The sequence below is a fragment of the Macaca mulatta genome, chromosome 1, assembly GCF_049350105.2.
Source record: "Macaca mulatta isolate MMU2019108-1 chromosome 1, T2T-MMU8v2.0, whole genome shotgun sequence".
In the NCBI taxonomy this organism is placed as follows: Eukaryota; Metazoa; Chordata; class Mammalia; order Primates; family Cercopithecidae; genus Macaca; species Macaca mulatta.
The window spans coordinates 117,180,112-117,207,500 of NC_133406.1; the positions used below are offsets into that span (position 1 = coordinate 117,180,112).

Below are 27,389 nucleotides of genomic sequence, written 5' to 3' on the forward strand. Positions count from 1 at the left end.
ACACACACGCACACACACACACATGCTGTGAAAGAAATGTCGAGGGTTCTGTGAGAGTGAAGAAAGAACCCTAACTTAGATCTAGAGTGCAGGAAGGCCTTTTCTGAGGAGTGATTTTTAAGCTGAGCCCTGAAGGACAAGTAGGAGCAGCAAGACAAAGGGATATAGAAGAGAGTGTTTATGCAGAATAAACAGCTTGTGCAAGGGCCCGAAGGTGCAAGAGAGTTTGGCACATTGGAGAAACTATTAATAATGAGGTAGTAAGAATGGTGCAAGAGTGGTAGGAAGCTGGTGAGATAGGTAGGAAGCAGAAAATAGGGGCTCTAGCCAGGTACGGTGGCATTCACTATAATCCCAGCTACCTGGGAGGCTGAAGTGGGAGGATCGCTTAAGTCCAGGAGTTTGAGACCAGCCTGGGCAGCATAGCAAGACCTCATCTCTTTTAAAAAAAAAAAAGAAAAGAAAGGAAGAAAGAGAGAGGCTGGGCACAGTGGCTCATGCCTGTAATCTTAACACTTTGGGAGGCTGAGGCAGGCAGATCACCTGAGGTCAGGAGTTTGAGACCAGCCTGGCCAACATGGTGAAACCCCATCTCTACTAAAAATGCAAAAATTAGCTGGGTGTGGTGGCGGGTGCCTGTAGTCCCAGCTGCTCGGGAGGCTGAGGCAGGAGAATCTCTTGAACATGGGAGGCACAGGCTGCAGTGAGCCGAGATTCTGCCACTACGCTCCAGCCCGGGTGACAGAGTGAGACTCTGTCTCAACAACAACAACAAAAAGTTATTAAGAAAAAAAAAAGAAAGAAAAGAAGAAAAGAGAGTGCAGGGCCTTTGTAGGCTATGATGTGAGGAGTTGAAATTTTATTCTAAGTTCACTAGGAAACTGGTGAAGGATTTTAATCAGGGGAGTGACATGACTGGATTTGAGTTTTTAACAGTGTACTTGTAGAGAACACTCTGGCCAGAGAATAAATGATTAAAACAGTTAGGAATATTGCCTTAGTTCAGGTGACAGATGATGATGATGTAGACTAAGGTGGTAGCAATAGATAGAAGTGGGTGGAATTAAGATAATTTAGAAGGAAAAATACAAAAAACTTAGCTCAGCATGGTGGCACATGCCTGTAATCCCAGCTACTCAGGAGGCTGAAGTGTTAGAATTGCTTGAACACAGTAGGGCGGAGGTTGCAGTGAGCCGAGATTGCACCACTGCACTCCAGCCTGGGTGACAGAACGAGACTCTGGAGTTCCAGACCAGCCTGGCCAACATGGTGAAACCCTGTCTGTACTAAAAAAATACAAAAATTAGCCGGGCATGGTGGTGCACACCTGTAATCCCAGCTACTTGGGAGGCTGAGGCAGAGAATGGCTTGAACCCGGGAGGTGGAGGTTGCAGTGAGCTGAGATCATGCCACTGCACTCCAGCCTGGGCGACAGAATGAGACTCCATCTCAAAAATGAAAAAGAAAAAAAAAAAGAAAAAAGTTTAGAAGGGGCATAAAAGGACCACATCCTCATTTTCTTTCTGTTGCTTGTTTTTTCTTTTAAAACTGAGGCCGGGTGCAGTGGCTCATGCCTGTAATCCCAGCACTTTGGGAGGCGGAGGCAGGTGGATCACCTGAGGTCAGGAGTTTGAGACCATCCTGGCTAACACGGTGAAACCCCGTCTCTACTAAAAAATACAAAAAACTAGCTGGGCGAGGTGGCGGGCATCTGTAGTCCCAGCTACTCGGGAGGCTGAGGCAGGAGAATGGTGTAAACCCGGGAGGCAGAGCTTGCAATGAGCTGAGATCCGGCCACTGCACTCCACCCTGGGCGACAGAGCAAGGCTCCATCTCAAAAAAAAAAAAACACCAAAAATTAGCCGGGAGTGGTGGCACGCGCCTGTTATCGCAGTTACTTGAGAGGCTGAGGCAGGAGAATTGCTTGAATCCAGGAGGAGGAGGTTCCAGTGAGCCGAGAGTGTGCCACTGCACCCCAGCCTGGGTATCAGAGCAAGACTCCATCTCAATAACAACAACAAGTTAACTGATTGTATTTCAATAGGACTGTTCGGTTTTTGTTTTGTTTTGTATGAGATGGGGTCTCATTCTGTCATCCGGGCAGAAGTGTAGTTATGTGATCTTAGCTCACTGCAACCTCTGCCTCCTGGGTTCAAGTGAGCCTCCCATCTCAGCCTCCTGAGTAGCTAGGCCTACGAGCACACACCACCACACCTGGCTAATAGGACTGTTCAATACTGATAATAGAAAAGAAGAGAAAGAAATCAAAAGTAAACTATCATATTATAAAGAACAAATTAGAGAGGAAAGAGATTAGGAGGAGAGAGATCAGATAGAGAATTCCTTCCTAAAAGACCAAAGACCAAGTAAAGATTATGAGGACCTCAAATCGGGCAGTGGCAATAAAAATGGATAATAAGAAATGGATTTGAGAGATGTTTTAGGGGTACAAACAACTATGAAGATTGACTTGGTGGTGAGGGAAGAAGAAGAGTGTGATCTGAGGAAACTTGAGGAGCTGAAAATGACTGAAGTTTCAGGGCCTGGAGGGATTGTGATGCCATTACTGATTTAAGGAATGTAGGAAGAGGAGACGCAGCAAGTTTTAGGAAGGAAAATGATGGATACTCAATTTGGCCATGTGGATTGTTAGGAAGACCTGATTTTAATGAGATTTGCAGACAGTTGGAAGTATAGATCTGATGCTCAAGGCAGATGTCACTCATTCATGCATTGATTCAGGAGAAGAGTTCTCCATTAATTCAGCAAATATTTATTGAGTAACTACTGTGTGCCAGGTACTGTTCTGGATGCTCTAACAAAACAAAACAAACAAAAATACCTGCCTTCATGTTCTAGCAGGAGAGAGGGTCAATAAACAACAAATGTGATAACTAAGTAAATTATAAAGTATATTATAAACTGTTAAGTGCTATGGAGAAGAGTAAAGGGAATGATGAAGTGGGTTTTGATTTTTAAGTCAGGGTAGGCCTTACTAACAATGTGATATTTAAGCAAATACCTAAAGCTAATGAGGAGTTGTCTGTGTGGATATATTGGGGAAAGAACCTTCTAGGTAGAGGGAATAGTCAGTGGAAAGGCCCTAGAGTGGGAGTGGACTTAGCATGTTCTAGGAACAGCAAGGTCAGTGATGACTGGAACAGAGTGAGCAAAGGGAGTCAGAACAATTGGCTAATGTAATGATTTAGAAGTAAAATCATCAGTCATGATTTAGATGTAAAATTGTAAGTAAAACCAAGCACTATTCTAAGTGCTTTCAGCTCATTTAATCTTGATAACAACTCTATGAGGTTGGTTCTGTTACTGTCATCTGCATTTTCACGGATAAGTACATTGAAGCACAGAGAAGAGGCCAGATAAGTAGGCCAGGACATATAAAGCCTTGAGTATCAGGCCAAAGAGCCTGAGTTTTATTCTGTAGGCAGTGGTAAACCATTAAAAATCTCGATTATGGAACTAAAATCATCACAACTGTGCTTTAGAAAGATTAATCTCATGGGATTCTTTGGAATGGATTGGAGGTAGGACAGTAGGTGATAGGAATTGAATGAAGGTGGTGGTAGATGGAATAGAAGAGAAAGAAGTGTGAGCAATTATACAATGCATATTTGTTGAATAATTTAGCTGGAGAAAGCATCAGAAAAATGCATTATGACAAATCTTATCTTTCAGGGTCTTTCTTTTTTTTTTTTTTTTTTGAGACGGAGTCGCGCTCTGTCGCCCAGGCTGGAGTGCAGTGGCCGAATCTCAGCTCACTGCAAGCTCCGCCTCCCGGGTTTACGCCATTCTCCTGCCTCAGCCTCCCGAGTAGCTGGGACTACAGGCGCCCGCCACCTCACCCGGCTAGTTTTTTGTATTTTTTAGTAGAGACGGGGTTTCACCGTGTTAGCCAGGATGGTCTCGATCTGCTGACCTCGTGATCCGCCCGTCTTGGCCTCCCAAAGTGCTGGGATTACAGGCTTGAGCCACCGCGCCCGGCCTCAGGGTCATTTCTTTAGTAGAATGGTGATTCTTAAATTTGGGGGAAATACTGTTTCCTTTGATAAGCTGATGACAGCTATGAACTCTTTCACTAGAAAATGCACAAGCCCATGATCTTATATGCAGGTTTAGTGGTTTAGGGCACACTAGAGTACATGTAGACTAAGAACCTCTTTGGATCTCAGAATTAGGAGACCTGGGCTTGAGTCCTACTGGGTCTGGTGTGAACTAGCTGTGACTTTGGGCAAATAATTTACTTCTCTAGACTTTATCTGTAAAAGGAAGTTTTAATTTTAGGTTACTAGATCTTTAAGGGCTCTTTTAGTTCAGAGGGACAAAGTTTCTATTTTCATGGCACTTACTTAGGAAATAGACAACAAATAAGTAAGTAAAGACATTTGGTAAGTTAGATTGAAGTGTTATAAAGAAAATTAAAGCAGGGTAAGGAAAAAAAGAATGATTATGTGCATGCGTATTTGCATGCTGGTTTTGATAGGATAGTTAGTGTGATCTTTGTGTCTCTATACTATGGGTGCACAATTTGCTTTTTGCTTTGTCTCCTGACAGGAAAGAATTGGGACGTAAGTGCCGCCCTCAGTGATTTTGAACAGCTACGTCAAGTCCATGCTGGGAACCTACCCCCATCCTTTAGTGAGGGGATTGGTGGCTCCAGGACCCCTGAAAAAGGATTTTCTGACAGAGAGCCTTCTCGCCCTCCCCGACCCATCCTCCAACGGCAGGATGACATCGTTCAAGGTACTGGGGTGACTGGGGAATGTTTCCGTATATGGAGTAGGAAGGGAGGGGATTGTTAAATGGAGTCATAAAGTCTAGTGATTCACTGGAGGTGATTCCATTTCTTCCCCTTCTCCCAGCTGAACCCAGATTGAGGGGGCCTCAGTCTGCCCAGGTGCTGCAGTCCCTCACTGCATCTCTGCATCTTTAGTGTTATCTTGTATAAAAGCCTTCCTCAGATACTGTGAAAGAAATAGAGGAAGGAGAATAACAATCTCCTTGTTGATATAAAGTTCACATAAAGGTAGAATTGAAAGAACCACTACCTCTTTGGGGGGTAATTTGTTAATATTTGCCAATATCTATCAAAATTAAAATGCATACGTACTCTGACTTAGCAATTTGATATCTAGCAATTTATCATATATGTGTATGTGCACATATGTATCCTTTAAATAAATACATGAGGTCGGGTGTGGTGGCTCACGCCTGTAATCCCAGCACTTTGGGAGGCCGAGGTGGACGGATCACCTGAGATCAGGAGTTCAAGACCAGTCTGGCCAACATGGTAAAACCCCATCTCTATTAAAAATACAAACATTAGCTAGGCTTGGTGGTACATGTCTGTAATCCCAGCTAGTTGGGAGGTTGAGGCAGGAGAATTGCTTGAACTTGGGAGGCGGAGGTTGCAGTGAACTGAGATTACACCACTGCACTCCAGCCTGGGTGACAGAGCTAGACTGTCTCAAAAAAGTAAATAAATAAATGAATAAAAATTTTAAAAAAGAAATATATAAATGCAGCATATAAGGTTACTCACAGCAGCATTATTTTACAATAATTACATCTTGAAACTTTTTTTTTTTTCCTTGAGGCAATCCATCTGACTTGGCCCCCCAAAATGCTGGGATTATAGGTGTGAGGCACTGTGCCTATCCCTGAAAACATTTAATGTCCATTAGTAAAGGAGTGGTTAAGTAAATTGTAATCATCCATATTGTGGAATACTCTGCAGTCATTAGAAAGAATTAGGTAGAACTTGGTGTACTGTTTTGGAAAAATTTCTAAAATCTATTCAGAAAGGGGCTGGGCATGGTGGCTCACACCTGTAATCCCTGCACTTTGCGAGGCCAAAGCTGGTGGATCACCTGAGGTCAGGAGTTCGAGACCAGCCTGGCCTACATGGTGAAACCCTGTCTTTGCTAAAATTACAAAAATTAGCTGGTCATGGTGGTGCACACCTGTAATCCTAGCTACTCGGGAGGCTGAGGCAGGACACTTGCTTAAGCCCAGGAGGCAGAGGTTGCAGTAAACCTAGATTGCGCCACTGCACTCCAGCCTGGGTGATGGAGTGAGACTCCATATAAAAATATATATATAGTTTTTTTCAAAAAGATAAGATGCAATACAGTGTATGTAGTATACTCTCATTTGTGTTTTAAAAGACTATTTTAAAAGCTGTATATGCATTTTTAGTAGAGATAGGGTTTCACTGTGTTGGCCAGGATGGTGTCGATCTCCTGACCTCATGATCTGCCCGCCTTGGCCTCCTGAAGTGCTGGGATTACAGGCGTGAGACGCCACGCCCGACCAAAACCTGTATATGCTTCTGTATGCATAAAAATTTCTAGAAGGATACAAAAGTTTGCCTCTGAGGAAGGGATCAGGAATTTTGAATGAGAAGAAGACTTCCTTGTGAAATCATTTGATACTTTTTGATAGTATATTAATTTTTTACCATAGGCACGCGGTACTGTTTTTGAGGCAGGGTCTTGCTCTGTCCCCCAAGGCTGGAGTGAGGCTGGCGGAACACAGCTCACTACAGTCTAAACCTCCTGGGCTCAAGGGATCTTACCGCCTCAGCCTCCCAAGTAGCTGGAACCATGGGCACGCACCACCTCGCCTAGCTAAATTTTTGATTCTTTGTAGAAATGGGGTCTCACTCTGTTGCCCAGGCTGGTCTCGAATTCCTGGGCTCAAGTGATCCTTCTACCTTGGCTTCCCAAAGTTTTGGGATTACAGGTGTGAGCCACCATGCCCAGCCTACGAATACCTAAAAAATATTTTTAAGGTGGGCGTGGTGGCTCAAGCCTGTAATCCCAGCACTTTAGGAGGCCAAGGCTGGCAGATCACCTGAGGTCAGGAGTTTGAGGAGAACAGCCTGGCCAATGTGGAGAAACCCCATCTCTACTAAAAATACAAAAATAATTAGCTGGGTGTGGTGGCATGCGCCTGTAATCCTAGCTACTCAGAGGCTGAGGCAGGAGAATCTCTTGAACCTGGGAGGCAGAGGTTGCAGTGAGCTGAGATTGCAGCACTGCACTCCAACCTGAGTGACAGAGTGAGACTCTCTCAATTAAAGAACAAAAACAAAAAACAAAACTAAAACGTATTTTAAAAATAACATCACTATAAGATAACTTTAGACAACTTAGTTTATTTTGTGTATCATATATTGCAAATATTGTATTAAGAACGGCCCAACATGCTTTTGAAATTTTGCCTCCTTTGGATCGTCATTAAATTGTTACATAATTGAAGCCATACAAATGTACTGTAATACTGCACTGAGCAAATTATAATCACAATGGAATATCTGCTTGGGAATTACAAGTGTCATGTATTCAAAACAAATGAAATGATGTGGGGTACTATCTATATTATTGCCCTCCTCTATAGACTGTTAAGAATTGACTGTCCCTATAAATTTCTGATAAATAATGTGTATTGAGAAAAGTTGTAGTAAGCAGTATAGATTAATGTTATTGATGTAGGAAGAAAGTTCCCAAATGTGTAAGATTTATTGTTGATTGTCTTTTTTTTTCTTTTTTTTGAGATGGGGTCTTGCTCTGTTGCCCAGGCTGGAGTGCAGTGGCATGATCTCGGCTCACTGCAGCCTCCACCTCCTAGGTTCAAGCAATTTTCCCACCTCAGCCTCCTGAGTAGCTGGGATTACAGGGGCACACCACCATGCCCAGCTAATTTTTGTATTTTTAGTAGAGACAGGGTTTCACCATGTTGGCCAGGCTGGTCTCGAACTCCTGACCTAAAGTGATCGACCTGCCTCAGCCTCCCAAAGGATTTTCTTTTCTATAATGGAAATCTTTTATAATCTTTCTAGAATGAAAATACCCTTTAGAAAAGGTATTTTCCAAGACCCTGAAATTACCAGAGAGATTATTTGACTAACTCTAGTCTAGTGAAATCTCACTTCCCTTATTCCCTCTCCTCCCACCAAACAATGACTAAATTGCTAAATGAATAGGTCCCTATCACATTGGGAAATAATGGCAGTGGAGGAAGACAGAGTCAGAGGGAGGGGAAGATCAGGCAAATTCCAAAGAAGGGTAGAAAGAGGAATGGATATTTGGTGCTAATGTGAGTGCCTGCAAAAATACTTTCTCTATTTCTCCAATTGTATTTGGCTTCAGAAAAAGGATTCTGAAATTCAGTAGTCAGTTAGACTTAGTTTTTCTCTGACTGTAAACCTTGTTGAGAGGTAACTATCACCACATCAGTGTAGAATTCTCCAAGTGGGCTGTGTGTGTTCTAAGGTGACTCCATTTCTCATTGCAGAAAAACGCCTGTCTAGGGGCATCTCCCACGCCAGCTCCAGCATTGTTTCCCTGGCCCGGTCCCATGTCTCCTCCAATGGTGGGGGTGGGGGGAGCAATGAGCACCCCCTGGAAATGCCCATCTGTGCCTTCCAGCTTCCAGATCTCACTGTGTATAATGAAGACTTCCGCAGCTTCATAGAGAGAGACCTCATTGAGCAGTCCATGCTGGTTGCCTTGGAACAGGCAGGTCAGTGAGTGCTTCCTCTCCCACGCTCTTCCCTCTACTCTCCACCTACAGGCAGCCTTGTGGAGGGGCTGTGCTTGATCGGTAGCTTCCAGTTTAAGTGTGTGATCTGATTGCAGTCAAAGTCAGGAGTCAGTGGGATAAACTTGTGCTGTCCTTAAAGAAAGGATACAGATTAGATACTTTACTCTGGGAATTTCCTGTTTGATGGAAGAGAAACCAGATATACATGTGAAAAGGCCTAGGAATCAATACCTAGAAATCAATACATGAAAAAAATACAACTAATTATAAATGGCCCTGGAACACCCTTGTGAACAAAAATGACCAATGCTGTAGATGATGCACAGTAGTGAACCTATCCCCCCAAATGTATTTACCTTTGTAATTGTGTTTATCTTAAATTATTGTTAAAATTAATTCTTACAGGGTAAGGCAGCTGCGAATTTTGGAAAATCTAATTAGGCATTAAAATGCTTGCGTGGGATAAGAACTGGAGTTAGATGAGGGCATGGAAAGGAAGCTTTTATTTTTCATTTCATAACCTTCTATACTAACCATATACATCTATTTGTAATGTTTTTTTAAGTTAGTAAATTATCTAACTTAATAATTTTAAGTCTGGGGAGTTTATAAGCCAGTTTCTTTCAGTAGTTCAAGAAACTATGCTCCGCAGTAGTTCAAGAAAACTTACGCATCACTCATAAAATATTTTCCTCATGTAAATAATGGGTTGGCAATTGTGGGATGACTGTATGGAATTAAAACTTATTTTCTTGGGTGTTTTGTGTACTTTATCTTACTGCTTATTCCTTTAAAGTCACACCCCACACATGCTGACATACTGTCATATACGCAGATGATACTCATAAGACACCTTAAATACATGCTTTGAGTTGTTTTTGTTTTGTTCATGATGGATTTTTGCTGAGCTTTGTTGCTGTGATACATACTCGTCTCCTGAGTGGAGGGAAGGAATCAGAGCCAGTCCAAGCAGTCAACGGTTTCAACTTATGTCCTTAGCCTCATCATTTAACCCAGGGTTTCTCAACCTTGGTACTATTGACATTTTGGTCTAGATAATTCTTTGTTTTGCAAGCTGCCTTGTGCATTATATCAGGTTAGCAGCATCCCTGACCTCTGCCCATTAGATACCAGTAGCATCCCGCTACCAGTTGTGACATGCAAACATATCTTCAGTCATTGCCAGTGTCCCTTTGGGACAAAATTGACACTACTCACTGATCTAACCAATTGTGCTCACAAGATTGACTGACTGACTAGATATAAGTGAAGAAGATATAAAGAGTAATCGAGTGATGGTTTTATTCTGGGTAGGCATCCTAGAGGAGGCTGCTTTGGAGTCTGTTTTAGAAATAGGAAGGTGGGAAGAGCTTCATGGATAATCTCCTTTTCCTCCAATATCTTGTTTCTACAGGGCGTTTGAACTGGTGGGTGAGTGTGGATCCCACCTGTCAGAGGCTGCTTCCTTTGGCAACTACTGGAGATGGGAACTGTCTCCTGCATGCAGCCTCCCTTGGTGAGTCTTGAAAGCAGTCCTCCATTTGCCTGCAGAAAGGAAGCAGTTGAGTCAAATCTCATGTGTAGGACTTGATCCAGACAACCTTGATCTTAGGCAGAAATGATGGTTCAGAGCAAGATTGTGCATGCATATGTGCGTGTCTGTGTGTTTATGTTGGCGCAACAGGAAATGGGAGTGAGCCCTGCCTTTGTGAGTGAGATAGTGAAGAGAGCACAGATATTAGCTTGGGCTGGCTTTGAAAGCTGACCCCAAGAGTAGTGAGTAGGAGTAAGCCAGCAATGTATAGCTAGATGTGTGTGTATGTGTACAATTCTACTTGATATTTATTCTTTTGGTGTATGAAAAAGATACATTTTTAGCAGTCCTTTGTAACACACACTTACTTTATTTTATTTATTTAGTTTTTGAGGTGGAGTCTCAGTCTGTTGCCCAGGCTGGAGTACAGGGGCATGATCTTGGCTCACTGCAACCTCCACCCCTGGGTTCAAGCGATTCTCCTGCCTCAGCCTCCCAAGTAGCTGGGATTACAGGTGGGAGCCACCATGCCCCGCTGTAAATAGGCTTAACATTTAAAGTAAGGGCTGGGTGCAGTGGCTCACGCCTATAATTCCAACATTGTGGGAGGCCAAGGTGGGAAGATCACTTGAGGCCAGGAGTTTGAGACCAGCCTGGTCAACACGGTGAAACCTCGTCTCTACTAAAAATATAAAAATTAGCCCGGCGTGGTGGCAGGTGCCTGTAATCTCAGCTACTAGGGAGGCTGAGGCAGGAGAATCATTGAATCCGGGGGACGGAGGTTGCAGTGAGTGAGCCGAGATCACACCACTGTACTGCAGCCTGAGCAACGGAGCAAGACTCTGTCTCAAAAAAAAAATAAATAAATAAATAAAAAGCCAGGCGTGGTGGCTCACACCTGTAATCCCAGCACTTTGGGAGGCCAAGGTGGGCCGATCACCTGAGATCGGAAGTTCAAGACCAGCCTGGCCAACATCGTGAAACCCTGTATCTACTAAAAATACAGAAATTAGCCGGATATGTTGGTGGGCACCTGTAATCCCAGCTACTTGGGTGGCTGAGGCAGGAGAATCTCTTGAACACGGGAGGCGGAGGTTGCGGTAAGCCAAGACCACACATGGCATTCCAGCCTGGGGGACAGAGCGAAACTCTGTCTCAAAAAAAACAACAACAAAAACAAAAACCCACAAAAAAACCAAATAAACAAAAAATTAAGTCAATTTACAACTTAATATATTATTTGCAGCCTGGTGCCATGGCTCACACCTATAATCCCAGCACTTTGGGAGGGTAAAAAGGCAGGGGGGGTCACTTGAGGCCAGGAGTTCGAGACCAGCCTGGCCAACATGGTGAAACCCTGTCTCTACTAAAAATACATCAGTCAGCAGAGTCAAGCTGAGGTATCTTACCATTATGCTTTTTTGCCACAGGGATGTGGGGTTTCCATGATCGGGACTTGATGCTGCGGAAAGCTTTGTATGCACTGATGGAGAAGGGAGTCGAGAAGGAAGCATTGAAAAGGCGCTGGAGGTGGCAGCAGACACAGCAGAATAAAGAGGTGGGAGAGTGTGGGTGGGAGCACCTTGTTTCCTAAAGTTACCTAGCTACCAGAGTCACCTGGTGCCTGCCAGTAGAAAATATTTCCAAGTGTTTAAGTCAGTGTGACTCCCCTTATGATCCTGAAAATTGGACAAAATGCAGTTAACGCCGGTGGGGTAAATGCCTTCTGATGTGGTCATGAGAAGTGGTGGTGGGCATGAGACCTACAGAGAGGTTATCTAACATTGTGCTTTTCCCCCAATAGGTGCTTTATAGCTTTTAGTGGCAGTATTTTGCAAAATGAGTTATGACAATTCCATAGGATTTTTGTATTGTTTTGTTTTTTTTTGCTTGTAATAAGGCTAGATCAATTTTTAAAGACTTACGTTTTCAGCCCCTATAGAAATGTGAATACTTAAAAATCTTTTTGGACATAAATACCATTTGTTTTTCATATACTCAGTTTTAGTTTATTTTAAATTTTAAAAAGCATAAGGAACCAGCATTCTAATCACACACACACAAAAAGCATACCTGTTTAATTGAGTTTGAACAGTACTTCTCAGGAGTTTGACAGATATTGAGGCTGCTCTTATATAAGGGAGTAACAACAGATTGTTTGTACTTGCCCTCTCCAAAATGGGTTGGGCAAACTATGGCTGTTTTGTAAAAAGAAAAAAAAAAAAAAACAAACAAAACCAAAAAAAACCCACTTTTATCAGAACACAGCCCTGCGCATTTCTTGCATGTTTACACGTGTAACTGCTTTCTTCCTCCAACAGCGGAGTAGTAACATATGGCCTGCAAAGTCCATACTTATTGACTACCTGGTCCTTTACAGAAAAAGTTTGCTGATTACTTCCCTTCAATAATGACATTATGCCTTTACATAAAAATAATGAGACTCCCTATTTCCTTTTCGTGTGATTCTGTCTCCTATGTTTATATCTCCTGCTTTTTATGTATATCTATTTTTTTTTTTTTTGCCATGTTATGGCTGGATCTTTCTGGCATTTAATATGGCAGTATCTCTTCAGAAGCTTTCCTTTTTCGTCCATCTTTCTTTTTTTCTCATTTTATGAGAAATGAGAAAAGTCGCACCACTGTAGTAGTCAGCTTATGACAGAGTAGTCAGCTGTCATAACTGACAATATAGAAGAGTTTTTTTTGTTTTAGTTATTTAGAATTTTATGTCCTGAAGATTTAATATGTAAGTAGAACATGCTATGTTTCTTCCTCAAAAACATATAATCCAGTTGTTAAAAGTAGGATGATATTAAGATCAGAATCCTGTCCTTGAGCAGCCAGTCTTCCCCAGAAGATTCCTGAGGGAAATAAACCCATAGGGGCAAGGCCACATAAATGACATTCTTTATTAGCACCAAAAGCTAGAGCTAGCCTAGAATTTAGAATCCAAAGCCAGTCAGCAGTCAGTTTTGTGGCAGTCAACTTTGTCCTCTTCACTGTTGAGTTCAGATAATACCGGAACCTTAACCACTGCAGAAGCAAGAAAAGGCCAAACCAGAACATGCCAGCTATTAAGTAGAAATGACAGCAACAGCCAGAAAATAAGTGTACCCAATTTCAGTTATTAAAGCAATTACAGCTGTTATTCTAAAGATGGGGTTAGATTATAATGGTATTTAACCAGGAAACCCAGAAATACCCAAGTTCTATCCTTGGCCAGCCAGCCTTTCCCTCTCAAAGTCAGCCTTTCCCTCTAAAAGTCCCCAACATGCATAGAAAATAGTGGCTAGTAATGGAGTGATCGTTTTACTCCTTTTGCTCAGCGCAGTGAACGTTCATACTGAAAATGTGGCCTTCATAATTGTCTTAGCTTAGACCATTCATAGCATTATACCTACCTTGGGAGTGGGAATGGTAGGAGGGGGATAATGAACTTGGGAAGCTTCCTTTAGCTCCCCAGTACCAAAACCACACTAAGTAAGTTTTGATTTCCTGGGCTTCCTTGTTTTATGTTGAAATTGGTGGTGAGACTCAGGAATAGTTTCTTAAATGTTAAAGCTAGAAGTGTACACCATCTAGTGGCTGTGTATATTATAACAGGAAGCAGAAACAGGCGAGGAAGAGGGAGCCGGATCCCTCCGGATGCGTCTATTGGAGTGACTGCAGCACTCCATATAGAACCTGGGCATCGCTTTATTTATTTATTTATTTATTTATTTATTTATTTATTTATTTATGAGACAGAGTCTTGCTCTGTCGCCCAGGCTGGAGTGCAGTGGCACCATCTCAGCTCACTGCAAACTCTGCCTCCCGGGTTCACACCATTCTCCTGCCTCAGCAAAGTAGCTGGGACTACAGGTGCCCGCCACTACGCCCGGCTAATTTTTTGTACTTTTTAGTAGAGATGGAGTTTCACCGTGTTAGCCAGGATGGTCTCAATCTCCTGACCTCGTGATCCACCTGCCTCCGCCTCCCAAAGTGCTGGGATTACAGGCGTGAGCCACCGTGCCCAGCCCGCTCTCTTTATTTTTAATTGAAGTAAAATTTGTGATAGCATTTTACAAATTGAAATGTGTCAAATAGCTGTATCATTAAAAAATTTCCAATTAAATTTGTTCCCAGTCCCCCTCATGTTTCCAGTGATTCCTTCTACTCTGTCAGTGTGCGGTTAAGCAGTATAGACTCGTTTTAATACTAATGTCAGCCAAATAAAATGAATAAGGTAAACTTATTTCCCTTATCATTATATACATCCTAAAGCCAACGTGTTTTAAAATTGCTTGTACCATTGCCTGGTCTCCTTTGGTAAAAATTGTAGTTTCACTTAGCATATGTTTATTGATTACAGTCACAAAATAGACCTTGGGCGTATTGCATAAAACCTGATCCTAGAGTAGAGGAGAAGATGGACATGTAAATATATAATTGCAACAGGTTATAACATGTATGACTCTCATGATAGACATCTCTGTAGCAGTTAATGCCGGCCGGGTGCGCTTGCTCATGCCTGTAATCCCAGCACTTTGGGAGGCCAAGGCAGGTGGATCACCTGTTAGTAGTTCGAGACTAGCCTGGCCAACATGGTGAAACCCCATCTCTACTAAAAATACAAAACTAGCCAGGCATGGTGGCATGCATGTGTAGTCCCAGCTACTCAGGAGGCTGAGGCAGGAGAATTGCTTGAACCTGAGAGGTAGAGGTTGCAATGAGCCAAGATCATGCCACTGCACTCCATCCTGGGTGACAGAGCAAGACTTTGTCTCAAAACAAACAAACAAAAACAACAACAACAAAAAACAACTCTATAGCAGTTAGGGAGAGAGGATACAAAGGAAGGAGTGGTTGACTACCAAGGGAGATATAGGAGACTATTTAGAGGAATGATACTTGGGTTCTGTCCTAAAAGTTGAGAAATTGTTCACAAGGTCAGTAGAAAGTGAACTACTCCAGGCAGAAGGAACAACTTAGACAAAAGCTCAGTGGTATAAAACAACACGGTACATTTCAGGAACTACAGCTAATTCAGTGAGATATATCTGACTAGAGAAGTGGGTAGGGGCCAGGAGGTAGGCTTTGTATGCAGCGTTTCCATTTGGGAGGCTGAGGCAAGAGAATCGCTTGAACCCAGGAGATGGAGGTTGCAGTGAGCCGAGATTGTTCCTCTGTACTACAGCCTGGGCGACAGAGCGAGACTCCATCTCAAAAAACAAAACAAAACAAAAACAAAAAAAAACGAAGGTATCCAGGTGTGGGGTGGGTGAAAGAAAGAGAGGAATATTAAATAATTCCTTGGTTTTGAGCTTGGATGTTTGGGTGATAGTTGGTACTATTCACTAAGGTAGGAAAATAGAAAGAAGAGTGGGTTTGGGAAAAAACAGGAGTTCTATTTTGACTACAGAGTTGAGGTAGCCATGGGCAGGTGGCATTCTCCAGTAGGTAGCTGGATATATGAATATAGAAATTAAGAAGTCTAGACTGGGTGCAGTGGCTCATGCCTGTAATCCCAGCATTTTGGGTGGCTGAGGCGGGTGGATCACCAGGTCAGGAGTTTGAGACCAGCCTGGCCAACATGGTGAAAGCCTGTCTCTACTAAAAATACAAAAATTAGCTGGGTATGTTGGTAGGTGCTGTAATCCCAGCTACTAGGGAGGCTGAGGCAGGAGAATCATTTGAACCCGGGAGGTGAAGGTTGCAGTGAGCCAAGATTGTGCCATTGCACTCCAGCCTGGGTGACTCTGTCTGAAAAAAAAAAAAAAAAAGAAATTAATAAATCTGGACTGGAGATAGATGGTATATACCATACAGATGGTAGTGGGTGAGATTATGGCAGTAGAAGAGATCACCCAGAGGGAACCAAGGCGAAAATCATTGACACACCACAACTGTTTTGGGGGCAGACAGAGTTTAGAGAAATAGTAAGCAATCTTATGGAAGCTAATGGTGAAGAAAATTTAAAAAGGAAAATAACACGTGGGAAGGCTAAGATGAGAACCAGGGTCCACTGAATTTGGCAATTAGAAGGTCATTGTTCTTTACCAAAATCAGGTAGGTGAAATGGTATGTGGCAGGTGGGTGAGCAGGATGGAGGGCAGAAACGGGACAGATTGCAATAGGTCAAAAAAGAATGGATTATAAAGAAGTGTAATAGTCATAGACTATTCGTTCATGGATCTTGACTGTAAAAGAGGGAAGAGATTTGACTTTGTAGTATAATTTGTAAACCAAGTGCTAAGGGATTAGGGAGTGGAGTAACAGTGAGTAAGGTAGAATAGGTATTGCCTCTTAGAACCCAGCCTCTAATTGCCCGATGTTCCCTGCCTGTCCTTCACACAGTCAGGGCTGGTATACACAGAGGATGAATGGCAGAAGGAGTGGAATGAACTGATCAAGCTTGCCTCAAGTGAACCCCGAATGCATCTAGGTACCAATGGAGCCAACTGTGGTGGGTAAGTATGGCTAAGTTGGGGAGCGGGAAACCTTCATAGAGTCCTCACTGGGCTTCCACAGCCCACTGTCTAGAGAGCTCTGTGCTAAGAGGATATTAGAAGGAAAGAGAGGAGCTATGCTAACGGCACAAAAGTGTAACAACATGATGTTTAGGAACTACAGGTAGTTCAGTATTCAACTGGAATATAAAGTAGCTCATCTAGACTTTGGAAACTTCAGGACAAATGACCCAGTATCTTCAGTAAGTAAACTGCAAGGAAAATAAAAAGGGACAAGGAACTTGTAGGTTTAAATGCAGTTAAAAGACATATCAGGCTGGGTGCGGTGTCTCACGCCTGTAATCTCAGCACTTTGAAAGGCTGAGGCAGGAGGATCGCGTGAGCCCAGGAGTTCGAAACCAGCCTGGGTAACATAGTGAGACCCCATTTCTTTTTTTTTTCTTTTCTTTTTTATTTTTTTTTGAGACAGAATCTCACTCTGTTGCCCAGGCTGGAGTGCAGTGGTGTGATCTCTGCTCACTGCATCCTCTGCCTCCCGGGTTCCAGTGATTCTCTGTTTCAACCTCCCAAGTAGCTGGGACTACAGGTGTGTGCCAGCACGCCCAGCTAATTTTCATGTTTTTATTAGAGACAGGGTTTCACCATTTTGGCCAGGGTGATCTCAAACTCCTGGCCTCAAGTGATCCACCTACCTTGGCCTCCCAAAGTGCTGGGATTACAGGCGTGAGCCACCATGCCTGGCCAGTGAGACCACATCTTTCCAAAAAAAAAAGAAAATTAGCCAGGCATGGTGGTGCACAATTAAGGAAATGTGAACAATGTCTCTGTGTTTGATTACTGTTAAAATTATAAAGTGTGATATTAATGGTATAGTGGTTGTTTAAAAAGGTAGTCCTGGCCAGGCGCAGTGGCTCATGCCTATAATCCCAGCACTTTGGGAGGCCAAGGTGGTTGGGAATTCGAGACCAGCCTGGACAACATGGTGAAACCCCGTCTCTACTAAAAATACAAAAAATTAGCTGGGCGTGGTGCTGGGCGGCTGTAATCCCAGCTACTTGAGAGGCTAAGGCAGGAGAATTGCTTGAACCCAGGAGGCAGAGATTGCAGTCAGCTGAGATCACGCCACTGTACTCCAGCCCTGGCGACAGAGTGAGACTCCATCTCAAAAAAAATAAATAAATAAAAAGGTAGTCCTTTATTTTTTTAGAGATAGAAACTGAAATAAAATAAAAACAGATCAAATTACATAACGTCCAGGATTTGCTTCAAAATAATCTGGTGGGAGCCCCGTGGTGGGGGAGGGAGGTAAATAGATTTGAGGCGTAGTGAAACAAGGTTGACCATGTGTTGAAGATGGCTGAATAGCAACAGCTCCAATCTACAGCTCCCAGCTTGAGTGACGCAGAAGAGGGATGATTTCTGCATTTCCAACTGAGGTACTGGGTTCATCTCACTGGGGCTTGTCGGACAGTGGGTGTAGCCCATGGAGTGTGAGCTGAAGCAGGGCAGGGCATCACCTCACCTGGGAAGTGCAAGGGGTTGGCGAATTCCCTTTCCTAGCCAAGGGAAGCCGTGACAGACGGTACCCGGAAAATTGGGACACTCCCACCCTAATAATGTGCTTTTCCAACGGTCTTAGCAAATGGCACACCAGGAGATTATATCCTGCGCCTGGCTTGGAGGGTCCCACGCCCATGGAACCTTGCTTACTGCTAGCACAGCAGTCTGAGATTGAACTGCAAGGCGGCAGCGAGGTTGGGGGAGGGGCGTCCGCCATTACTGAGGTGTGAGTGGGTAAAAAAAGCGACTGGGAAGCTCGAACTGGGGGGAGCCCACCGCAGCTCAAGGAGGCCTGCCTGCCTCTGTAGACTCCACTTCTGTGGGCAGGGCATAGCTGAACAAAAGGCAGCAGAAACTTCTGCAGACTTAAACGTCCCTGTCTGACAGCTTTGAAGAGAGTAGTGGTTCTTCCAGCACGGAGTTCGAGATCTGAGAACGGACAGACTCCCTCCTCAAGTGGGTCCCTGACCCCCGAGTAGCCTAACTGGGAGACACCTCCCAGTAGGGGCCAACTAACATCTCATACAGCTGGGTGCCGCTGTGAGACGAAGCTTCCAGAGGAAGGATCAGGCAGGAACATTTACCGTTCTGCAATATTTGCTGTTCTGCAGCCTCCACTGGTGATACCCAGGCAAACAGGGTCTGGAGTGGACCTCCAGCAAACTCCAACAGACCTGCAGCTGAGGGTCCTGACTGTTAGAAGGAAAACTAACAAACAGAAAGGACATCCACACCAAAACCCCATCTGTACATCACCATCATCAAAGACCAAAGGTAGATAAAACCACAAAGATGGGGAGAAACCAGAGCAGAAAAGCTGAAAATTCTAAAAATCAGAGTGCCTCTTCTCCTCCAAAGTAACGCAGCTCCTCTCCAGCAACAGAAAAAAGCTGGACGGAGAATGGCTTTGACAAGTTGAGAGAAGGCTTCAGACGATTGATAATAACAAACTCTGAGCTAAAGGAGGATGTTCAAACCCATCACAAAGAAGCTAAAAACCTTGAAAAAAGATTAGACAAATGACTAACTAGAATAAACAACGTAGAGAAGACTTTAAATGACCTGATGGAGCTGAAAACCATGGCACGAGAACTATGCGATGCATGCACAAGCTTTAGTAGCCAATTCGATCAAGTGGAAGAAAGGGTATCAGTGATTGAAGATCAAATGAATGAAATGAAGCGAGAAGTTCAGGGAAAAAAGAGTAAAAAGAAACGAATAAAGCCTCCAAGAAATATAGGACTATGTGAAAAGACCAAATCTATGTCTGATAGGTGTACCTGAAAATGACGAGGAGAATGGAACCAAGCTGGAAAACACTCTTCAGGATATTATTCAGGAGAACTTCCCCAACTTAGCAAGGCAGGCCAATGTTCAAATTCAGGAAATACAGAGAACGCCACAAAGATACTCCTTGAGAAGAGCAACTCCGAGATACATAATTGTCAGATTCACCAAAATAGAAATGAAGGAGAAAATGTTAAGGGCAGTCAGAGAGAAAGGTCGGGTTACCCACAAAGGGAAGCCCATCAGACTAACAGCAGATCTCTCAGCAGAAACGCTACAAGCCAGAAGAGAGTGGCAGCCAATATTCAACATTCTTAAAGAAAAGAATTTTCAACCCAGAATTTCATATCCAGCCAAATAAGCTTCATAAGTGAATGAGAAATAAAATCCTTTATAGACAAGCAAATGAGGAGAAATTTTGTCACCACCAGGCCTGCCTTACAAGAGCTCCTGAAGGAAGCACTAAACATGGAAAGGAACAACCGGTACCAGCCACTGCAAAAACATGCCAAAATGTAAAGACCATTGATGCTAGGAAGAAACTGCATCAACTAACAAGCAAAATAACCAGCTAACATCATAATGACAGGATCAAATTCACACATAACAGTACTAACCTTAAATGTAAATGGGCGGCCGGGCGCGGTGGCTCAAGCCTGTAATCCCAGCACTTTGGGAGGCCGAGATGGGTGGATCATGAGGTCAGGAGATCGAGACCATCCTGGCTAACACGGTGAATCCCCGTCTCTACTAAAAAATACAAAAAACTACCTGGGCGAGGTGGTGGGCGCCTGTAGTCCCAGCTACTCGGGAGGCTGAGGCAGGAGAATGGCGTGAACCCGGGAGGCGGAGCTTGCAGTGAGCCGAGATCTGGCCACTACACTCCAGCCTGGGTGACAGAGCAAGACTCTGTCTCAAAAAAAAAAAAAAAAAAAAAAAAAAAAAAAAAAGTAAATGGGCTAAATGCTCCAAGTAAAAGACGCAGACTGGCAAATTGGATAAAGAGTCAAGACCCATCAGTGTGCTGTATTCAGGAGACCCATCTCAGGTGCAGAGACACACATAGGCTCAAAATAAAGGGATGGAGGAAGATCTACCAAGCAAATGGAAAACAAGAAAGCAGGGGTTACAATCCTAGTCTCTGATAAAACAGACTTTAAACCGACAAAGATCAAAAGAGACAAAGAAGGCCATTACAAAATGGTAAAGGGATCAATTCAACAGGAAGAGCTAACTATCTTAAATATATATGCACCCAATACAGGAGCACCCAGATTCATAAAACAAATCCTTAGAGACCTACAGGGAGACTTAGGCTCCCATACAATAGTAATGGGAGACTTTAATACCCCACTGTCAACATTAGACAGATCGAGACAGAAAATTAATAAGGATATCCAGGACTTAAACTCAGCTCTGCACCAAACAGACCTAATAGACATCTACAGAACTCTCCACCCCAAATCAACGGAATATAGATTCTTCTTAGCACCACATTGCAGTTATTCCGAAACTGACCACATAGTTGGAAGTAAAGCACTTCTCAGCAAATGTAAAAGAACAGAAATTATAACAAACTGTCTCTCAGACCACAGTGTAATCAAATTAGAACTCAGGATTAAGAAACTCACTCAGAACTGCTCAACTGCATGGAAACTGAACAACCTGCTCCTGAATGACTACTGCGTACATAACGAAATGAAGGCAGAAATAAAGATGTTCTTTGAAACCAATGAGAACAAAGACACAACATACTGGAATCTCTGGGACACAGTTAAAGCAGTGTGTAGAGGGAAATTTGTAGCACTAAATGCCCACAAGGGAAAGCAGGAAAGATCTAAAATTGACACCCTCACATCACAATCAAAAGAACTAGAAAAGCAAGAGCAAACACATTCAAAAGCTAGCAGAAGGCAAGAAATAACTAAGAGCAGAACTGAAGGAGATAGAGATACAAAAAACCCTTCAAAAAATCAATGAATCCAGGAGCTGTTTTTTTGAAAAGATCAACAAAATTGATAGACCACTAGCAAGACTAATAAAGAAGAGAGAAGAATCAAATAGATGCAATAAAAAATGATAAAGGGGATATCACCACCGATCCCACAGAAATACAAACTACCATCAGAGAATACTATAAACACCTCTAAGCAAATAAACTAGAAAGTCTAGAAGAAATGGATACATTCCTGGACACATACACCCTCCCAAGACTAAACCAGGAAGAAGTTGAATCCCTGAATAGACCAATAGCAGGCTCGAAATTGAGGCAATAATTAATAGCCTACCAATCAAAAAAAGTCCAGGACGAGATGGATTCACAGCCGAATTCTACCAGAGGTACAAGGAGGAGTTGGTACCATTCCTTCTGAAACTATTCCAATCAATAGAAAAAGAGGGAATCCTCCCTAACTCATTTTATGAGGCCAGCATCATCCGGATAGCAAAGCCTGGCAGAGACACAACAAAAAAGAATTTTAGACCAATATCCCTGATGAACATTGATGCATAAATCCTCAATAGAATACTGGCAAACCGAATCCAGCAGCACATCAAAAATCTTATCCACCAAGATCAAGTTGGCTTCATCCCTGGGATGCAAGACTGGTTCAATATATGCAAATAAGTAAACATAGTCCATCGTATAAACAGAATCAAAGACAAAAACCACATGATTATCTCAGTAGATGCAGAAAAGACCTTTGACAAAATTCAACAGCTCTTCATGCTAAAAACTCTCAATAAACTATATATTGATGAGACATATCTCAAAATAATAAGAGCTATTCATGACAAACCCACAGCCAATGTCATACTGAATAGGCAAAAACTGGAAGCATTCCCTTTGAAAACTTCCAGGGCACAAGACAGGGATGCCCTTTCTCACCATTCCTATTCAACATAGTGTTAGACGTTCTGGCTAGGGCAATCAGGCAGGAGAAAGAAATAAAGGGTATCCAATCAGGAAAAGAGGAAGTCAAATTGTCCCTGTTTGCAGATGACATGATTGTATATTTAGAAAACCCCGTCGTCTCAGCCCAAAATCTCCTTAAGCTGATAAGCAACTTCAGCAAAGTCTCAGGATACAAAATCAATGTGCAAAAATCACAAGCATTCTTATACAGCAATAATAGACAAACAGAGAGCCAAATCATGAGTGAACTCCCATTCACAATTGCTTCAAAGAGAATAAAATACCTAGGAATCCAACTTACGAGGGATATGAAGGACCTCTTCAAGAACTACAAACCACTGCTCAACGAAATAAAAGAGGACACAAACAAATGGAAGAACATTCCATACTCATGGATAGGAAGAATCAATATCGTGAAAATGGCCATACTGCCCAAGGTAATTTATAGATTCAATGCCATCCCCATCAAGCTACCAGTGACTTTCTTCACAGAATTGGAAAAAACTACTTTAAAGTCTGTATGGAACCGAAAAAGAGCCCTCATTGCCAAGACAATCCTAAGCCAAAAGAACAAAACTGGAGGCATCATGCTACCTGACTTTAAACTATACTACAAGCCTATAGTAACCAAAACAGCATGGTACTGGCACCAAAACAGAGATGTAGACGAATGGAACAGAACAGAGCCCTCAGAAATAATACCACACATGTACAACCATCTGATCTTTGACAAACCTGACAAAAACAAGAAATGGGGAAAGGATTCCCTATTTAATAAATGGTGCTGGGAACACTGGCTAGCTGTAAGTAGAAAGCTGAAACTGGATCCCTTCCTTACATCTTATACAAAAATTAATTCAAGATGGATTAAAGACTTAAATGTTAGACCTACAACCGTAAAAACCCTAGAACAAAACCTAGGCAATACCATTCAGGACACAGGCATGGGCACGGGCTTCATGTCTAAAACACCAAAAGCAATGGCAACAAAAGCCCAAATAGACAAATGGGATCTAATTAAACTAAAGAGCTTCTGCACAGCAAAAGGAACCACCATCAGAGTGAACAGGCAACCTACAGAATGGGAGAAAATTTTTACAACCTACCCATCTGGCAAAGGGCTACTATCCAGAATCTACAAAGAACTCAAACAAATTTACAAGAAAAAAACAACTCCATCAAAAAGTGGGCGAAGGATATGAACAGACACTTCTCAAAAGGAGACATTTATGCAGCCAACAGACGCATGAAAAAATGCTCATCATCACTGGCCATCAGAGAAATGCAAATCAAAACCATAATGAGATACCATCTCACACCAGTTAGAATGGCGATCATTAAAAAGTCAGGAAACAACAGGTGCTGGAGAGGATGTGGAGAAATAGGAACACGTACACTGTTGGTGGGACTGTGAACTAGTTCAACCATTGTGGAAGACAGTGTGGCGATTCCTCAAGGATCTAGAACTAGAAATACCATTTGACCCAGCCATCCCGTTACTGGGTATATACCCAAAGGATTATAAGTCATGCTGCTGTAAAGACACATGCACACGTATGTGTATTGTGGCACTATTCACAATAGTAAAGACCTGGAACCAACCCAAATGTCCATCAATGATAGACTGGATTAAGAAAATGTGGCACATACACACCATGGAATACTCTGCAGCCATAAAAAAGCATGAGTTCATGTCCTTTGCAGGGACATGGATGAAGCTGGAAGCCATCATTCTGAGCAAACTATCTCAAGGAGAGAAAACCAAACACTGCGTGTTCTCACTCATAGGTGGGAATTGAACAATGAGAACACTTGGACATAGGGTGGGGAACATCACACACCAGGGCCTGTTGTGGGGTGGGGGGAGGGGGGAGGGATAGCATTAGGAGATATACCTAATGTAAATGACAAGTTAATGGGTGCAGCACACCAACATGGCACATGTAGACATGTAAAACAAACCTGCACATTGTGCACATGTACCCTAGAACTTAAAGTATAAAAAAAAAAAAATGTGCAGGAGCAGCAAGCAGTTCCCATGCTACCCTAGATCTGAGGAGTAGCTTTGGGTGCATTCCTGAAAGTGCAGCCTAGAATCTGTTTATTGATCCATTTAGTACTGACACAAGCCTGTAATATGCTGTAATAAACTTTCTCTTTAAAGGAAAAAAAAAGGTTGACCATGTGTTTATAATTGTTAAAGCTGGGTGATGGATGCATGAGTGTTTAGTATACTATCATTTCTAGTATTGAATGTGTTTAAAATTTTGAAATTTTCCATAATGGTTAAAAATTATAACCTATCCAGATTTGGTTGTACATAAGAATAATCTGGGAGAGTTATTTAAAATGCTAATTTCTGGACCTCCACCCCAGAAAAGTCCAGTTGAGTTGGACAGAGGTAAGGCCCAGAAATCTTTGTTTGTAATAAGCATCCAGTATTGAATAAAATTGCTTTAGGGGGTGGAAGCCATTGAATATTGAGTATGTGAATGACAGGAGCAAATTTGTCCCTCCATATTTGAACACACTGACTCCACTGGTTAATGAAGTGGAAAGGAGTGAGATAAGAGGCAGTTGTAGTAATCCAGGAAAGGGCCATGGATGTGAACAGTGAGGTAGACTGAAGGTAGGCCATGGGAGACAGATAAAAGAAACACACAGGAAATGGGATTGGTGAAACCACGTGATTACTGGAAGGTGAGAGATAAAAGCACAGTAAATATTCCACAAATTTCTGATTGGGCTACTGGATAGATGGTGAGGCTGTTCTTTAAGTGAAGGAACATAGGAAAGGAATTGTGTTTGATCGTTTTTATAAGACATGAGTGTGACGTGTGGGTGGTTGTAGTATATGAAGTAAGTAGGATGAAGCTATGCAGTTGTGTATTGAGCTACTGGATAAAGAGAATGGAGAGAGGCTATTGAACAGGAGGAATATTAAGAGATAAGGATTACCTCCAAATTCCTAACACTGCTTTAACCCCAGAGACTTCAAATCTCTTTTCTTGGATTTCCCCATATGTGAAAAGGAAGTAGAAACAGCTATGGTAGCATAAAATAATCAGCTACATCAGTGGCAGCCTTAAGATTGGAAAACCAGGAAAGGGCATTCTTTTCCCTTTGTGCAGAACTGGTCTTCAGGGTCTCCTGTTTCTACTCTCTCATTTTTACCGCACCCCTTCCACTCTCTTCCCCTCCCGCCGTTCCAGGGTGGAGAGTTCTGAGGAGCCTGTATATGAGAGCCTTGAAGAGTTTCACGTCTTTGTCCTTGCTCATGTGCTTAGGAGGCCCATAGTCGTCGTGGCAGACACCATGCTGAGGGACTCCGGAGGGGAAGGTGAGTCAGCCAGTCAGTCCTCACTCCATCCTGAGCACCCCCTTTTGCAGAGCCTTAGGCTAAGCATTGGAAGGAAGGCAGGAAAGGGGATATATAGACCCTTGGGGAAAAAGCAAGTTATCAATTAGAATAGTGCAAAATTCTCAAGAGATTCTGAGTAAAGCAGTTGGGATTAGTTGACAGGGCTTCTTAGGAAAGAATTATTAAACATGTTGGAATGAAAGCAGGGGCTCAGTTGGCAGAATGGGATGAAGGGATTGTCCACTAGGCAGAAATATAGCCTTCATAATAATCTTCATGGCTTCCTGCAGCATTTGCCCCTATTCCCTTTGGAGGAATCTATCTGCCTTTGGAGGTCCCAGCCAGCCAATGTCACCGCTCCCCTCTGGTGCTCGCATATGATCAGGCCCACTTTTCTGCACTCGTGTCCATGGAGCAGAAGGAGAATACCAAGGAACAAGGTGCTGAATGACATGTCTTTTGGTCTGCATTATTTTTACTTGAAAAACTTGAATGAGATCTAATGTAGGAGGAAAGAATTAAGTGACATGCAAGCCCAGACAGCACATGTTGATACTGTTTTATTAAGCTATAAGTTATGCCAGAGTTTTCAAATTAAAAAAAAAAAAGTGGGGGTTTGGGAGTAAAGCAAGACCTATATTCCCACTTCTGGAGTAAAGGCTTATGATTAAGGTGGTAAGAGCTTCTAAATGATGCTTTTCTAATTTGTGTTAAATTATGACTGAATTATCTGAATATACATTAACTGGAAAGAACATCGTGAGAGTTAGTTAACTGACTGGTGGGGACTCAGGGAGATTTGTGGCCTAAAACATGTGCTGTGTGGTAGCGGGAAAACTAGCCAATTAGTTTTAATGCTGGGCTAATTCACATGTAAGAACTGAGAAGTGACTACAATTAAAGATCTTAGTATGATTTTAGTGAAGTAAGTCTGTGTTCAGTTGCCTTTCTCTCTCAAGGAAATTCCTTAATGATATGTTTCTTCCTCCCCAGCTGTGATCCCACTTACAGATTCAGAGTATAAGCTGCTGCCCTTGCACTTTGCTGTGGACCCTGGAAAAGGATGGGAGTGGGGCAAAGATGATAATGACAATGTCCGATTGGCCAGGTAAGCCAGGCCTAGTCTTTTCATCTACTTTGTAGGTGGGATTTCTTCCACATGCAGCATCCATCTCCCCGGGATTTTTCCTCAGCTCAGGCAAGACGGTCACAAGCTAAGGCGAGTTTTGTGAAGATGGGGAGGTAGAGGACAGGTTGGGCACCGGGACTCTTTCATGGTGTAGCTGCTTTTTCTCCCTCTGAAAGAGATGGGAATCCTAGCATCTCAACTTGTTCTTTTCTTACAATAGGAAAAGTGTTCATGTACTGATTCATTCCTAAAAGAGTAATCAGAAAATCAGGATAATAAGGCCGGGCGTGGTGGCTTATGCCTGTAATCCCAGCACTTTGGGAGGCCGAGGTGGGTGGATCACGAGGTCAGGAGTTCAAGACCAGCCTGGTCAATATGGTGAAACCTCGTTTCTACTAAAAATAAAAAAGTTAACTGGGTGTGGTAGCGTGCACCTGTAGTCCCGGCTACTTGGGAGGCTGAGGTAGCAGAATCACTTGAACTCAGGAGCTGGAGGTTGCAGTGAGCCGACATCGTGCCACTGCACTCCAGCCTGGGTGACAGAGTGAGACTCTGTCTCAAAAAACAGAAAGAAAGAAAGAAAAAATCAG

General features: G+C 42.8%; 1 protein-coding gene across 6 annotated transcripts in view; it reads left to right on the plus strand.

Moving 5' to 3' along the window:
• OTUD7B (OTU deubiquitinase 7B) overlaps positions 1-27,389 on the plus strand; it is a 135,874-nt gene that overhangs the window by 97,761 nt on the left and 10,724 nt on the right. For 5 of the 6 annotated variants that reach the window (XM_077970379.1, XM_077970329.1, XM_077970426.1 and 2 more), the window contains 8 exon segments: positions 4,570-4,758; positions 8,314-8,541; positions 9,977-10,078; positions 11,527-11,654; positions 16,436-16,548; positions 25,522-25,649; positions 25,961-26,110; positions 26,664-26,778. In XM_077970379.1, the coding sequence (XP_077826505.1) occupies positions 4,570-4,758; positions 8,314-8,541; positions 9,977-10,078; positions 11,527-11,654; positions 16,436-16,548; positions 25,522-25,649; positions 25,961-26,110; positions 26,664-26,778 (1,153 nt within the window). 6 annotated transcript variants of the gene reach the window in all.